The sequence below is a fragment of the Bradysia coprophila genome (genome assembly GCF_014529535.1).
Source record: "Bradysia coprophila strain Holo2 chromosome X unlocalized genomic scaffold, BU_Bcop_v1 contig_39, whole genome shotgun sequence".
NCBI lineage: Eukaryota > Metazoa > Arthropoda > Insecta > Diptera > Sciaridae > Bradysia > Bradysia coprophila.
The window spans coordinates 2,795,844-2,812,469 of NW_023503329.1; the positions used below are offsets into that span (position 1 = coordinate 2,795,844).

General features: G+C 33.8%; 1 protein-coding gene and 1 long non-coding RNA gene across 3 annotated transcripts in view; one reads left to right on the forward strand and one right to left on the reverse strand.

Moving 5' to 3' along the window:
* Positions 1–16,626, forward strand: part of LOC119069819 — a 108,764-nt gene that overhangs the window by 6,310 nt on the left and 85,828 nt on the right. The window contains exons 1-2 of one of the 2 annotated variants that reach the window (XM_037173983.1): positions 650–1,048; positions 3,340–3,478. In XM_037173983.1, coding sequence (XP_037029878.1) covers positions 3,376–3,478 — 103 coding nt within the window. In that variant the 5' untranslated portion in view covers positions 650–1,048; positions 3,340–3,375. Of the gene's footprint in view, positions 1–649; positions 1,049–3,339; positions 3,479–16,626 lie in introns of those variants that run through there. The other variant, XM_037173982.1, reaches the window with a different exon arrangement.
* The window catches only part of LOC119069822, a 37,019-nt gene continuing 29,439 nt past the window's right edge, over positions 9,047–16,626 (reverse strand). The window contains exon 3 of the long non-coding RNA XR_005086412.1: positions 9,047–9,062. This is a non-coding gene — a long non-coding RNA (uncharacterized LOC119069822). The remainder of the gene's footprint in view (positions 9,063–16,626) is intronic.

Below are 16,626 nucleotides of genomic sequence, written 5' to 3' on the forward strand. Positions count from 1 at the left end.
CAATCTCAAGTGTAATCAATAGGATTTTTTTACGAGCTGAAAAGGCGTTGATCTGGAAATAAAATTGTAATCACCCGGAAACAATATTCGGAACAGTTTCTTTTTCCAATTTTATGACAGAATGATCAAAAGGTTCACGTTATTTGGTTTTTGCTATCTTTGGTTTGTTTCACTTCCTTTTAGATATTGAAATATTTATTATGGCAATTACCTGATCGTCAGCATGGTAATATATATTTTACAAACCGCCTGCATTCAGAGAAACAATTTAAAGAAACAATTAGTTTGAAGTAATTAAACAAAATGTTCCTGGAACTGTTAGCTCGTTGTAGTCTCCGACTATAGGCTGTATATACACATGACAGTACAGCAGATGGGCTCTTTTTCACACTTTCATTTTTTCCCTTATTCTCCCTGTTCACTGGCTCAACAGTTCTGTGTGATAATATGCATAAAATACACTTAAATATGTGTATGTAAAAGAGATATTAGTTTGCTAAAATGAATACAAATAATAGATTTCGATATTTTCAACTATGAACATTTTGTCGTCTGCCTTTTTTATTGCTGTCTCTTGCAATACATAGGCAAAGTAAAAGGTCTTCCTTATCTTCGAAAGAAAATAAAAATGTTTCAGCTTAAGTAATATATAGTTAAGATTGATGCATGACGACGACAAGAGAGAAGCTCTCCGTTCTTCTTCAGTAGAAAAAAAAACCGAAGAAACATACGGGCTGATAAAAGTGATAAATAATTTTTGTTTTGAAAATATGTTATTGTTTGTGTCGGGAATTAATTCGAGATAAGAGAGTGGAAATTAATTGGTGTTATTATTTAGTTGTAATGATTTTGAAAAACTTAATTAATTTTGTATAGTGTTGAACAACGAGTATACGCAATAGTTTTCGGTTCGGGATTTTGAGTGTGTTTGTGAATGGATGACTAGTCTAAATAGAGAAACCGGAGAGATTTTTTTATATCTGTGCTGTTTTTGTACTGCATATAATAGTGGATGCATTGACGGTGAATATCATTAAATTAAAAAAAGGTGACGTCTCATTTCAATTGCAATAAATAATTTAAGTTGGTTGTCGTTACAATATCTTATAAATTATAACATAAAAGTTTTGACGGCATACTGACTCTCGTAGAGTCTTATTGCATTTACTGAAAATGCATTAAAATGCAATTTCAAACAATTTCGTGAAATCAACTACCAGTTTTTGTGCAAAAACAGTAGAACTATACCATGCATTAGAAACGAACTGATTAGGTAATCTCAAGATCGCAGATCGTCTCTGGTATGTGAACGTTAGATTACGTTAGTGAGATTCGATTTGATGTAATTAAATAGGTTGCATCAATTTAAATCTTGTTTTTCCACAATGTATAGAACTTGAGATAGTTTGAACGATGAGAGAGAGAGAGCCCTCAAACTCTGGATTTCGCGAAGTTTCGTAATTTTCTTCGTCATTAACTTATAGTTAATTCGAGTCAGCTACAACTATTTCTTTACGCATCAAATGTCCGAAAAAAAGTAAATAAAAATTCCAGAAGTCCATCAAATTCCAGAACAGTTATCTTTCGAAACCATCTTCACGTCTACGTTTTTAAGAAAACCATTTTCTTTATTCACTAATTCACTTCACGCTTAGGCTTGCCTGTCTATTGCTAGTTTTTTCTTAATCGAGTCGCTCGTTTGAACTGACTTCATCAGATTGATTAAAAATCTGTTACTTCATTTGTCATATGATAGATTTTGCTATATAAATCCACGTTTGGCTAACGAACCAGGGATTTATTTTTGTAGCACCTGTCGATAACAGATCACAAAGTTTCGTACAGCCAGTCCCCAGTCCTCTGTTGCCGGGATCGGATTGAATTGGTCAGGGCCCAATTGGCCTGTTATTCATACCCACAATGAATTACCTAAATTCTATTTGTACGGTATTAGGTGCAGCTAGGCAGTAAGCTCCTTATAATGTTGTGAGGCAGTATGTAAGCCCCGAAACGTTTTTTTTACAGAGTATTTGTTTGGACCATTACTACGTCTGATGCCACGTGAAGGTGTTTACTACCGCAAAATTTGTAAACAACTGCACCTGGCCTTAATGGTAAATAAGTGTTTGTTAAGACTTCAGTGTTAGTACCCCTGTAATTATTTTTAGATGTCTGCTTCTTAGAGATAGGGTTTATTTGGAGTTTTTAGCATTTATTTTAAATTACAATTTTTAATGCAGTTCTTGGCGTGTTGCTTGCCGGTCAGCGGTCAGTTCTTTTCCATTTTTTTTTGAAACGACGAAAAATATTGCCAGATTCATGGTTTTTGTAACACCAGGCTCTAACGACATATCGAAAATGTCAGGTATGTTAAAAAAAAACGTTGACACAAAATCTGACGACCGATAATATCAAGTACATGTCCATGTAAATGTGCTGTACATGCTGTGTGAGTGCCTAACAACATATCTATCGACAGTAAATCTACTTGTTATTTTAATAATATAAATGACAACAATGAAATCGTTTATTTTTGGTTGAGTTGCATGTAGAAACTCTTGACTATATTTAATCGTCAATTTCGTTTGTTATGCAATTTTTGTTTGGTATGATGATTTGATGGTTGGAATATTTTTTTTTCCTCTCTTTCGTCGATATGAATAGAATTGGTAATTATAAAAGTAAAAGTGGCCCGCATTCAGCGAGATTGCAATTTCAGGTATTTTTTTGTTGTTTTAGTTTGATGAGGCAACACATTAGTGACCAGGCGAAAAACAAAGAAAAGTTTAAAACGTACAAATTACTCAATGATTTTACAGGCCACGCTGCACAGAAAGGAACAACTAAGCGAATCAGAAAAAACCAGTCTAAAAATTTACAATTCATTGCTACCGAACAATAAAATGCACACTCACTGTAACCAACATATATACCTTTAGTAGACAATATATTTGAATTTAGGTTGAATCTTTTAATGATGATTGGACGTGAGATGGCATTTAAATGAAAACCTACTGTCCATGTCTGTGTGTACGCAAACGCATTGAATTAAATGCTCATCATGAATGTTAAATGCCAGAAAAAAATCTTAAGGTTCCACTGGGCCCCAGAAATTCGCGATTTTTATACTCAACAAGTGTCATTGCTTATATGTCCATAACAAATTTATCAGATTGGCTGCATCTGTTCAGCTTTAAGTTTCGCCGATTCTTACATTATGTTGTAACACTCGATACGTTCAACTTTACCGCTGAAACAATTTTTCCCATTGTATTAAACTAATTGATTTAACATACCCTTTACGAACGCAAATCAATTAATTTTTATTTTATTTTGCAGTGAGAACGTCATTAGCACGGATTAATCTAATCAACTATGTTAAATTGTACGGATTTGGCATGTGTACTTCATCATCATCATTTCTATGCACATTTACATCATTTGAAACATCATTTACAAGATGACAATGATAATACAGGTAAGCCAAATGTAATTAATTTTGAAAGGAGTATGTGTGCGTGTGTGTGGCACGGCATGTGTGACATACTTAATATACCATATCAAATTAAATATTAAGTCTCTTTACATAATATATATCAACACACACATGACTTCTTTTTCTGTTTTGAAATATAAATTGTACAGCAGAGAGTTTAAATATTTTGTTTCCATTCGGTTCAAGATTTTTTTTTGTTTTCGTTTTTCGTCGCTTTTTATTGTTTCTTATAAATTCACATATCACATATATGGCTCGTAAGTATGTAAATGGAAGCTATTTAAACTGTGCAACAAGTATACTGTCCTGGACATAAAAGCGCCGGTACGACGGTTTAATATGCCAGGTTTACGTTCACGTCGTGAACTTCACGAAACTTTATCTACCAATAATGCATAGCTTGGTTGGATATTGGTGCCGAGTGTAGAAATCTCGAAAATTTTGGACACAGTAGATACCTGCTTTTGGGAAATCGATTTTTTTTTGTATTTGTACAATTCGTCCAAAATTTACTCAAATCTACCAGAATTCAATAATCAAGAAATTGTTGTAAAATGAGATCCTGTTGGGCGTGGGTCCTGTTTGGGCATGATTCGTTGTCATTTGGTCCAAAAACTCTGACAATTTTTGTTTGGCCTAAATTTTCTTTTGATGATTTTTACAAGCAGACTTTCATAACACTAAAGTACGTTGAGCTAGGCATGTTCATTGAAAAATATTATCAATCGATGATAAAATTTCCAAATAATCGATACAATATCAATCGAATGTTTTATCGATAATAGATAAATATCGACTGATTAATCGAATGGTCAGTTCAAATTTACCGATGATCAGTCGACATTTACCGATGATCAGTCGACATTTACCGATGATAAGTCGACATTTACCGATGATCAGTCGTCATTTACCGATGATCAGTCGACATTTACCGATGATCAGTCGACATTTACCGATTATCAGTCGACATTTACCGATTATCAGTCGACATTTACCGATTATCAGTCGACATTTACCGATTATCAGTCGACATTTACCGATTATCAGTCGACATTTACCGATTATCAGTCGACATTTACCGATTATAAGTCGATATATATCGATTATCGATAAAACATTCGACTGATATTGACTTTCTAAAAATATCGATAATCGATTCTAAGGAAATATTCGATATTTTATCAATCACATAAATTATCGAACATGTCTACGTTGAGTCTAAGTCATTTCCCCCTTAGAAACGGTATTCGTTAAATCTGTTACTTTTTTTTCTTAAAATTATCCGTTACAGTTACGGTGGCAGTGAAATTTCAGCATGAATCGTCAGCTTCTTAATCCAGGATATTTTTAAAAACCAATATAAATCTCGTTAAACTTCAATAATTACCATAAATCTGACAGAGTGCGGGACCCTCGCGATTAGATGTTTCTGAAAGGTTAAGAACTCACTGCACAGGTCACATAGGATAGATTTTTGTACCAGAACGAAAGCAAATTTTGTGCTCTACAAACCTTTACCAAATTATTATAAAATACATCAAGGTACAAGTTTAAAGACAGAGTCCTCGTACTCAATGAACGAATCTTTAAGAAAAAATCTTTTTAAAGATCTCTCATTCTCCTCCCCTCCCCACGACATCGTGTTACATTTTTAATTTATTGCGCCATTTTTCGTTTGTATTTCTACCTACATCTAAAACAAAGTCTGATTATGAAAATGTTTCGCTCATGATGGATTCGTTATTTATTTTGATGATTATGTGCTGGTTTGCCGTCATCATTTCTTTGTCAAATAATTTTGGGAAAAACCATATGCGATTATAAACAAGATAATGTTACTCAATATGTGATTTTCTAGAGAAAATCAAAATCAAAGTTAAGCAAACATTTGGCTTCGTTCGAAATTTACCAATCAAATATTCGAGCTGTTCTCAGTAATGTATACAATACCATGCTGAGGACTCCTTATATTATTTAGTTAGTTTTTTGAGGTTCCAGTCCAAAGATCGGAAAATACATTAACCTCGGTTGTATATTCTGTGATAAGCTTTCAGGATTAGACTTTCATCGAATTTCATTCAGACTACACGATAGAATCAATACAAAACCACCAACTTCATACTATTTCAAGAGAACTGCTCTAGATCATTATCATTAAAATAGTTCAAAGTTCTCAAGCTTTATTAGTTTTCTAGATGTCTTTCCGTATAAATCAGATAGGCGGATAAAAGGTGCACTTTAAACAAGCCGCATTAGTAGGATCCTGTGAGTATCCGCCACTAGCAGATGCCATAGATTATTACTTGAGACCGAAACCATTGTCTTCTGTTCGAGTTTCAACATTAGAGATGGTCAAAAAAGTGGTCACTCCCTACTTGAAAAATCTTCTATTACAATATTAAAAGCAACATCTATTATTAGCACTCACTGATATGCATAAGAAACCACAGCTTGCATATACTTTACAATTTCTTTCCTCGAACGTATACATTACCTCTCAAAGTCCTCCAAATAATTTCTGTCGTTTCCTCTCTAAAAGTAAATGTATTTGTCATCATTGCCTCGATAAAAACACCGAGAATATTTACAACAGTGTAATTTGTGTGACAATGCAATCAATTTTAAATATCATCCGTCTGTTCAATAATTTATTTCGAAAATCTGGTGTGCTAACATGACGATGCATGACAAAAATTATTTAGCAAAATTGCAACTGTTGTTGAATGTCATCACTCTTCTCTTTATTTTATGTTTCAAAATCTGGTTGTGTTGCGGAAATATAGCACCTGATTTAATAATCAACGCAAGATTTAGATGTTAGATTCACTGGTTGGGTGTTAGAATCGCTAACTCGTTGTTTATTATTGCGGAAAGCGGAAATTCTAAACTTTTCTGGAAATGAAATATTTTTCGATCTTTGTTTGTTGGAGTTGTGTTTTGCATGCGATTAGTATTTTTTGGTTATATTCAGAGAACCGTCGAATCGATCATATAATTTCACCCCTCTTCCCATTGTCCATACATTGCGTGTCACGTTTGTCCAGTTTATACACTAATAATCTAGTACTTCTTTTGTTCTGGCCATTTTCGTGTGTTCACATTGTTCACACCAGCGTTATAATAGTTTTGCTATATATTACAACAAAACACCGCTTTTTGTGGCCATCGGTATCGATAACAGATGAATCGTAGTTTCTCAATGATGTGCGGTGTGTGTTTGCCATCATTCAAAGTTTATCAAAAGATTTTAATGCACGAAAACGAACGAACACTCAATTATTATTCTTCTGTACAATCGAAGGTCATTACGCCTCAGAATTAGATAAATTTGAATGTTGGACCGTTGACGTAGTAAAACCTAAAGCTATCACATCCTGCTTTCAAATCTTTATCTTTGGTTTGACACTACTAGTTAACAAAAATTGCAAAAAATTACAATGATTTTATTGCTCGCAATTTGCGACCAGAAAAGATTGGTTATGGTGGAGAGAAGAGGAGTCACAAACCTGTAATGATACATAGTCTGCTCGAAAACGTGACAACGCCTGTAAAAGTTGATTCTTGTTAAAAGTTGAATGAATCTTAGTTAGATTATCTTACCATGTTGGGGAGCAGTTGCCTAACAATTTTGGGTTTTGAGTTCATGATTGAGGAATTGTTGGTTTAAAAAAATTTTGTTGTGAAAAACGTATTATTGGCAGAAGTTTCTGTCCGGTATTGTTTTTCGTACTAAGATCGTGCAAACTCTGCTGAATTGATTATGGAAATTACATTGTAACATCCGCATGAACGCAACATAATTAAATTCTGAATATGAAGGAAAAAAATCACGACAAAGTTTTTCCAAACGACTTTTGTAAAAGTTGAATGTACGTAAGCAGCATACATTTCTATATATATATTCACTCAACACAACAGACATTACATTCGCGTTCATAGTTCATAATTTGTCAGTTAATATCAAATATATACTTGGCCTAAATTTTGAATATATTTTATTATTGAACGTTTTTACCAATAATAAAAAAAATATGCAAAATAGTCTACAATTTCAATTTTAACTGGTTGGGCTGTGTGTATCTTATACAAGCGACGAACCATTCGCGAATACCATGAAGAAAATAATAATAAAAAAAATGAAAAAAACTACGAGAGAAATAAAATGATTTTGATATGAAACACGTTTTCTGCTACATAGTGTCAGAGTTATTAATCACCGTACACAAATGAATTAAATTAATTTTCCATCGTTTCTAGCTCCATTCCGTCTGGTGTGTGCAATGAGATTTATTTAGCATTGCGGTGTACATTGTGCACACTAGAGTGCCATAATGGAATTTCTGTATTGCATTGTTTACAAAAGAATTTAAAAAAAAAATACTTTTACCTTTATTGCAAGTAAAACGAAGATTAATTTCTTTTATTCATGGCTGGGACGGTTTTTTTTCTGCTTTTCTTCAACGACAATACATCCAAATTGGATATTTTTGAATAAAAACTTTTTCTTTAAATAAAACTTTACAGCAGTGGAATTCGAGGATCCAACAATTTCCATCCAGTTCAAGCCTTTTCATTCCACATGCAATGTCGACGTTACCAATCGTACATTGTATATAAACGTATTCATCGTACTTTTGTGGTGGAAGTGCGGGTTCAATAAGTAGATTTATTGGGATTGAAATTGTTGGATCTTAATATTCCTTGTCTGTACAGCTGAATAATAATGTCGTTCGTACACGCACATACACATGTACAAATGCCATGTATGCAATTACGTTTAAATAACATCAACCAACAATCATTAATCACCTTAGATCGAACTGGACATTCAAATAAATAAAAATAAAAGAGAAAAAAAAATTAAACTGCAAGTTGATTTGTAAAACTGGTTTTGTCATCCGACTCAAAGAAATACATTTTTAGGAATATCTACATAACGCAGGCCATGCAAAACCACATCGTCCGTGGGTTTAATATTACTTACCATTCTTTTTAATTCTCCAAGCCATCATTGAATTATGAGTTTGGTTTAGATGTTTGCAGTCTTAGTTTTGCATGAGGAGTTTCAAAATGATACGAATATCATTCCCATTAAGTCATATCGATTCTGTTGTCGAGAATATTAGTCTGCATTACACGAGTTGAGCTTTCGTTGAAGCTCGAAATAACTTCCGCGCATCACTGCGATAATGCTTAAAACAATAATGGCGAAGCTCATAGCTAATGATTCGTAAATTTTTGATCGTCGAAAGCTGTGATTGCTAATGCATTACTTTACGCCATCGTTTTCCTTTCTTACTTCTTTATGCAATTCAGTGAGCGAATTCGATACTTACGCTGCGTGTGTGCAATGTCATATGAACGTACTTTATCGCACTAGTGCAAGGCTTTGTATCGTACTCAGCATCATAATCATATATATACACGTCCGACTGAACAAAACAGTCAAATGCTGTAACAACCGTAGTAACACTGTTGTAACATTGTCGAAGTAACTGTCGTAACAAGTCTTTAATTAGCTGTCAATTTTAGTTTCCGATTTTTCCAGAGATTTTTTCAGTGAAAACTTTGGTTTTTGGGTTTTGTTTATCACATTGCATAAAATGTTGTATGAAACACGAATCGTATGCTGGTAATACCAGCCTGGTATTTTATCGCACACGATGTCTTGTCAACCTCGCCTCGAGTACGATTGTTGTTACATAAATAACTATTAGCAGTTTTCTAGAGTTCGTTACATGCTTGAATTTTGATTGGTTTAGGTCATTCCACACAGGTTTTAGTGTTACCCAGAAAAGAAAATTGCTCTTGAACGTCTCATTTTCATTTCATTTCCTAGTATTGTTCTCTCTTGATATAGGAATTATTGCACAGACACATTTGAGAACTTGAGTTGGAAATTGGAAATTTGTAAGTCATTACAAGCTATATTACATTCGCAAAAGATTGGTTCGTGCAAATAATGACTTAATTTGCGTAATTCGTCTATTAATGCAAAGACACAGTCATAATAACCGAAGGGGAAACCCTTTCGTCGAAAAGTAAAAGAGGGACTGTACGTACAGCTTGTTTGTCGCACTATTTTCAACTGTTTCCCGACAAATATAGGACAAGTACGGAGGGTACTTTCACCGCGGTTTTCTGCTCCGTGTGTGTGCTTTTTTATGCACTGTTTCAAGCGCTATAACGGTACGTTATAACAATTGAAAGATGGAACAGTTTTCATTGTTATTTTGAAAACACCCACCAAAACGGAGTAACTGCGAGACCTTGAAAGAAGAACATAAAATCTTCTTAATATAACACTCTGCAAACGTATCAAGACTAAATATGTTGCATCTTTTGTTTTAAGCATCGTTTAGTGTTAGATACATAATCTAGTACTTCTACAGTTCTAAACATTTCACTATAATAAGAGAACCATAAGATGAGCTCTCATCGTCTGTTTTTGTCTCTGTTGTCGATAACAAATGACTTCTATTAAAATGTATTTGGTACAAGAAGCCGTTGCTATAAGTGGCCCGATAGAAACGAAAAATGTTTTGCTACAAAAAAAGCAAAATTGGTGCGTTTTGCTTCATTTTCATTTAACAATTATTTTTCCTTGCAACTAACCTACGTGATTTATTGCGCAAGTATTTACTTTCAACGACATTACGCAATAATGCAAAGTTGTAAAATTACGAGATGATGTGAATTTTTGTAAAAGAAAATTATAAAAGTCAAGGATGTAAAGTGGTGTTAACATCTACTTCCCGCAAACATAAACTACAATCGTAAATAGTAAAAATTATAATGGAAAAAAAATTTGCAATAAAATATTACAACCGCTATTTACTGTAACACACCAACGGAATACATTAAACGCTTTTGAAAATATAAATATGTACGAATGTGATGATGGAAATGTGTATAGTCATTCACTGTATGTGCATTCAAATTCCAGATAAACTGTTCACCTGAAAAATCATTATTATAATGTAACGCAATAAATACTTCGCTCAGTCATCAAAAAATAAAAGAGAAAAATGTACAAATTGCCGATATCATATCAGAAAATTGTTTTCCTGTCAGTATGGTGGCACGATATTTTCACATTAAAACGTGTTTACACAAAAGAACATCACCAGTTTTCCATTTGTGTGTTGTTATAAATAACACAATAATAAGAACTTCATCTCAATGAGAGAGATGAACAATAGAACATGGAATGTTAGAAAGACTCGTATACCGTTTCAGATCAAAAATGGTATCATCTAGTACCTCCTATGTTTTTATAATGATACCCGACTTTGGTCAACGCAAAACCAACCTGCGCAAAATAATCGACAAATAAACTGAATGAAGCGTGGAAGTCTTTTTATACTACTATACAGTGTCTAACATTTCAAAACCAGCCACTGTCTGAAATTAAAATGTTTCAATGTTTTCGAGGTCATTGGTTTCTTTGTGGCAAATAGTGCCGTATTAAATTAAATGCCTCAACGTTTTAAACACTGAGAAATACTTTTATCGAAGAACTAAAAGTTTTTAGACAGGCTGGTTTCAGAATGTCTGTCGCTGTATACTCGGCCATAGCTCGTTACAAAGCCCGACTGAATTTGCAGACTCAACTTCGGTCGGACTCTGCGAAAGCTCGTAATGTTGCCCCACTGATTCTGGAATACCCAACCTTGGTCGGGTGGCCGCACAACTCCACTAAAGCTACAAGGTCCATGGAAACCCATCTGACATATACATCAGACTATAATCCACTCAAGTTGTATCACTGCACTAACGTTTTTAGACGTATGAGCAAAAGATCCAATTTTTCCGTCAGAGCGGTCAGAACACTTCTAACGAAATTTTTGTAAGCAAAATACATACAAATCTTTTGCGCGCTAATGTTGTTTCGGCACTTGTTGCATAAAGTGTGTATTATATTGCATTCTTCTTACACCTGCATTCGTCTTTAAAGACTCTGGTCTGAATCGTACGATACAATACAAGTGTAACACAGCCGAACAGCATTTCCTTTATAATTCATTTTTAATATGCTTACCCGAAAATATATCACGCGACAATTTTTTTTTTTAAATTCAACAAGTTGATAATCAAAAAATCATGAATTGTTTCAGATTTCGCTCAACCGATTCACAAACATAAATGTTCTCCAAAATAATAAATAATTTTTTTTGACTTTTTATTTTGTACCTTTTTATGAGTTTTTGTGTATATTGTACACTGTTGTTGTTGTATTGTCTACGTCACAACGTGTAGAATATAATCTAATTCTTGAATATCTCGTTTTTCAAATAAAAATTTGTTTTCAGTATCATAAACGACGGCAACGTTGAACGATCAGTTTATTGTGCGATTATTACGCGGTCTGATATATAATAAGTGATCGAAGTTCGATATTATCGGTGGATTTTTTTCGGGTGATGTTATTTACGAAAAATTTTCAATTTTATAAAAAAAAGTGGTTCTGTACAGAACGTTAATAATATTGGACATCAAACGGTTGGGTTTTGATGTTTGAATATAATATCTTCCCAGTTTGATTAGGAAGTCAAATTTTGTTGACCAAAAAAAAGGTTGCAAAAAAGACAAACTGAAAGAAGTTTTTTCCATAAAAATAATTGATTTTCGGTTAGATATAAATACACAGCACATTGGTATATTGATTGGATTTTTTTTTGTTTAAATCGTATACCATCTTCAACACCATCATCATCACACGTGCATTTTGTCATCCGCGTACGTACCAACAAACGTTATCATTATATTCGGTCATTTGCCTAATTTATGTTGTCGGATATTTTTCATTTGAATTGCAAATTTTTCATTGATTGTTAGTTTGATAATATTCAAGGTTATTCGATACTGTGTACCTGTGCTCATCAATTTGAAAATATAGAATGAAAATAGTCATTCATTGGTAGGGTGGATCGTTGTTATTCAAACAAAACAAATGCATACGAGTGGAGAATGTGTTTATGGAGAATAGACCTGTTGAGTGTAGGCCAGTACTGATTAGACATAACCTTTCAGTGCGATAAATTTCTGCAGTGAATAGTAACTTTTGTGCCAGTGCCTAATTCAAATGTGAAGTGAAATTGGAATTTTTGCGTATTTTACCCTAAATTAATTAGCTGTTCGTCCTATGAATTAAGGACGATTTCAATCATGCAAAAAGTGCATAAAATGTTCGGTCTGTCACATACAATCGTTATCGACAATGACGATGAAAATAATGACAAACTTTGGGAATATGGCCTTTTATATAGTAAAATGCATGTTAAAACAATTGAAGTACAAGATTTCAAATCATTCGATTAACACGTTGCCTGTTGTTGTGACTTGTCAACTTTAGGAACACCACAAAGTGCTAAGGGAGTCGAGGGATACCTCCAAAAAAATTTCTAAATATCTAAAATTTGACTTTTGATTTTTAGAAATTTATTTGGAAGTATTCCTCGACCCCCTTAGCACTTTCCGGCATTATTCGAGCATTATCCCCTACGTGTTAAAATACTTTGGTAGATGGAAGTACTAGACCTGATAATAATACTGGTCAAATGTTTGCCGTCTGTAACATCTTAACATGTCTCATCAATACGATCAACTTTTCATCTCAGAATATAAGCTTTTGAAACATCCGTTAGTAAATTTATTATATCTTTTGTTAAAACTAGTGTTTGGTACAAAATCTGCTGCGTCATTTGATTATCCAAGTCTATTAACTTAGCTAGAAATTAGCATATAAGTCAGAACTGATAAGATCCTTTCAAGGCTTTATGACAAATCAAAAATTGTCCTCACCATTCCATGAGTTGACCGACCCTTTTACACAATATTCTTCTTTGTGTTCAACAATGAAAATCATCAACAGAGTTTTTTCAACCAAATTTTGCTTCAAGCCAAGTCGATCGTGAAGACTGAAAGAGAAATTGCAACTCTTCGCAAATTGCAAACATAATATTTAGACATTCGGGATGGTTATTGACAGTGATGACCGGCGCTTTGATGATGCATTTTTGTTTTGAAGTCGATGAACTCAAATTACAGAAAAAAAAGAACAACAAAAATCCGGCAAAAACAGGTTAAGATGCCACTCAAATTGATTGACGAAAAGTTTAATTTTTAAATTCATTAAGTTATCGGGTGGGTCATTTCACTCGATCATTTATCATAGTCTCGTGTATATATGTGTATGTGATTGATCGGAACCGTTAGAAAGCAACGATCCACCTTAATTAGTTAAAGATTTTGTGTGTTTAGTTAATGTTTTGGCTGTTTAAAGATCTAATAAAATTTGCGTCTTTAAATAGCAATAACAATTCTGGTCTGGCGAGACGTTCCCATTAGTGTTTCTGTAGATAGAATAACTGAAATTGTTTTGTTTTATTTCCTGATATAAATCAACTTTAGCAGAGAGTATAATACAGTTTGTGTTTTGTGATTGATAAATCGTTGTTTAGCAAACAAATCTTTGATTTATCGTGCGATTCCATTCACAAATTAAGTTAATTACGCTTCAAGAACGATTGAAACATTTCCACTTCGTTTTTTTTTTCTTCTTTTTCGTCTTTGTAAACAAAATGATCACTGAAGAACGTCGGTTGCTTAATCAGCACAACGCTTATGATCAAATCAATTAGCATCTTCCACACAAAAGCCATTAATCAAGACGTATACCTGAAACGCACATACCTGAAAAAATTATTCAAATTAAATTAAATTTAATTTCTTGTCTTTTCCACATTGCTTATTTGAATACATTTTGCCCGAAATAATGGATCCATTTTTTTATCATTTCAAATGTGTAGCTCCTATATTCGGTTTGATCCGCTTTCATCACGATTCGTGTATGTGAGAATTAAGAATACAAGAATTTTGATTCGGTAAACAAGTATAAACAAAATGAGGACCATCAATGCGATTTGGTTCTCTTTTTTTGCATCATTTTCGGTAAGAAAACCATAACATGCGCTGCAAAGCATTACACGGAATGTTGATATCCAATGAGTATAGTGAATGTAAGCATCTTTTATCTTTACGAACGCTGTCAAAATGAGCACGATAGTTATAGATCGGGATCGGAAACGGTTGGATTCAATTGTCCAGGGGTCATCCATAGACGAATTTCGGAATTTTTGATGCCCGTTGACACCCTTCGTTCGGATTTGTCACAGTTCCCGTAAAATTTAAAAACGTACAAAGTTTTATCCTTATTTACCTATTGGTCAACGTGGAGTGAATTCTTAAGCGAGAAAATTACTTTTTATGTATACGTGAGAGTGTATTGGTGAGCTATGATATGAATCGGTCGGTAGGGAAAGTAAACGGTCGAGAAGGAAAGTAACGGTTGGGAAGGAAAGCACCAACACACTCTCACTATTACAGATAAATTTCTATCAAAATACCCCAATACACACTCGATGTGTGTTTTCGCTTGGGCTTCGCCCGCGCGTGCACACACATCTTGTGTGTATTGGGGTATGTTGAAATATACTATTACTCTCACTGCACTTCCGGAAAAAGGATCATTACTTCTTCATTGACAAGATCAAGATCGCTAAAGCTCATTTCCCGGAGGCTAAGTGATGAAAATAATGGTAATTTATGAGATCGAGTGCAACATACTTTATTAGGCTCTAAATGTGGGTCATAATATAGATCGTGAGCCTAATAAAGTACTTCGTACCGAGGTTCATATAACGATTTATGCAAAAGAGGCATTTCAAATTTGCAAATTTTGCAAATTATGATAATGAGTTGCATAAAATACTCAATTGTTTTGAGCTGTATTTTGCCTTGCATACAACCCTACGATTGTAAAGTATTTCTTGTTTTGTAATTCGTTCACTATTCTGAATGAACCAAAATTAGCTTAGAAAAACCCAAATTTTGTAATCATTTCGGATGAATTCTGTTGGCAACGAAAAGAAGCAAAATCAGTGATTACTCGAATCCGTAGACAAAGTAATTTTCCCAGTCTGTAACACAATTTTATCCTTTTTTTTGTTAGAGCTAACACAAAAAGTAATATATATTAGTGACAACTGATCAAATTTTAGTACCTTACGTCCGAGGTTCTTTTATTTTGACGAGTGGGTACGTTATGGCCCGACCCGAAAGGCACGTAAAATACACTACAACCTCTCCGACTGAAATTGCTCAGAAAGTTAATATTTCACGGAGTTTTCCACTTCAATACAAAGATCCACATTTACACTACCGACTACCCATCAGTCATTTGATTTGAAACGAATTATCAATTTTTTTGAAAACCGATGACACATTGAAATTGTAGATTTTTCGATCATTTTTCAACTTAAAGACCGTGAACGGTGCATAGTGCATCATTACTCATGCCTTTTTCAGATATTTTCCACAAACTGACAACTTGTGCAATATTCTTTTAAGGGCAATCTACACTCGAATTATTTTTGAAAAAGTGGCCTTACCGTTTGGGGCCAAAATATATAAAGTTTTGATAGCCACTGTAATTGTCCAGATTGATGTAAAGAAATTTGTGATCTTTTGAACTTGTTAGTTTTCTTGAAATAGACTAAGACTATACATCAATATGGACAATTCCAGTCAGAGCCTTTTATAACATATAAGCTCGGGGGAAAAGTGCAGTGGTTCTAGGTGCGACCCAGTGCACCACAGTACTACAAAATAATATTTTAGGATCCCTATAATTCAAATAAATCGTATATAATGACATAAAACGCACCCACTCGAACGTTAGCATTTACAGTTATTCCGAATATTCTATCAAACGTCAAAATATCGTCAGCCATACATTCCACGCTTGATCTAAAAAAATGTCTCCGATGAAAAAACTAAGCAGGGCAAAAAAAGAAACTCAAACGGGACACATTGATAAAACAAGTGCCCAGCAATGAAAGTATACAGAAGGTATGGTCCAATGTCAAAATTTGTATGGAGCGGAGCAAATAGCTATTTCGTTTATTTCGTCCTCAGACGAACTCAGTTCTCTTTTAAATTTCACCAAAATTATCAAACTCACCAAATGGTTTAACGTAACCTCACACACAGAAAATTTAAAATTTTGTACATTTTTGCAATTATCGCAGCTAGAACCCATTTGATCACATTTATTTTGATTCAAACCG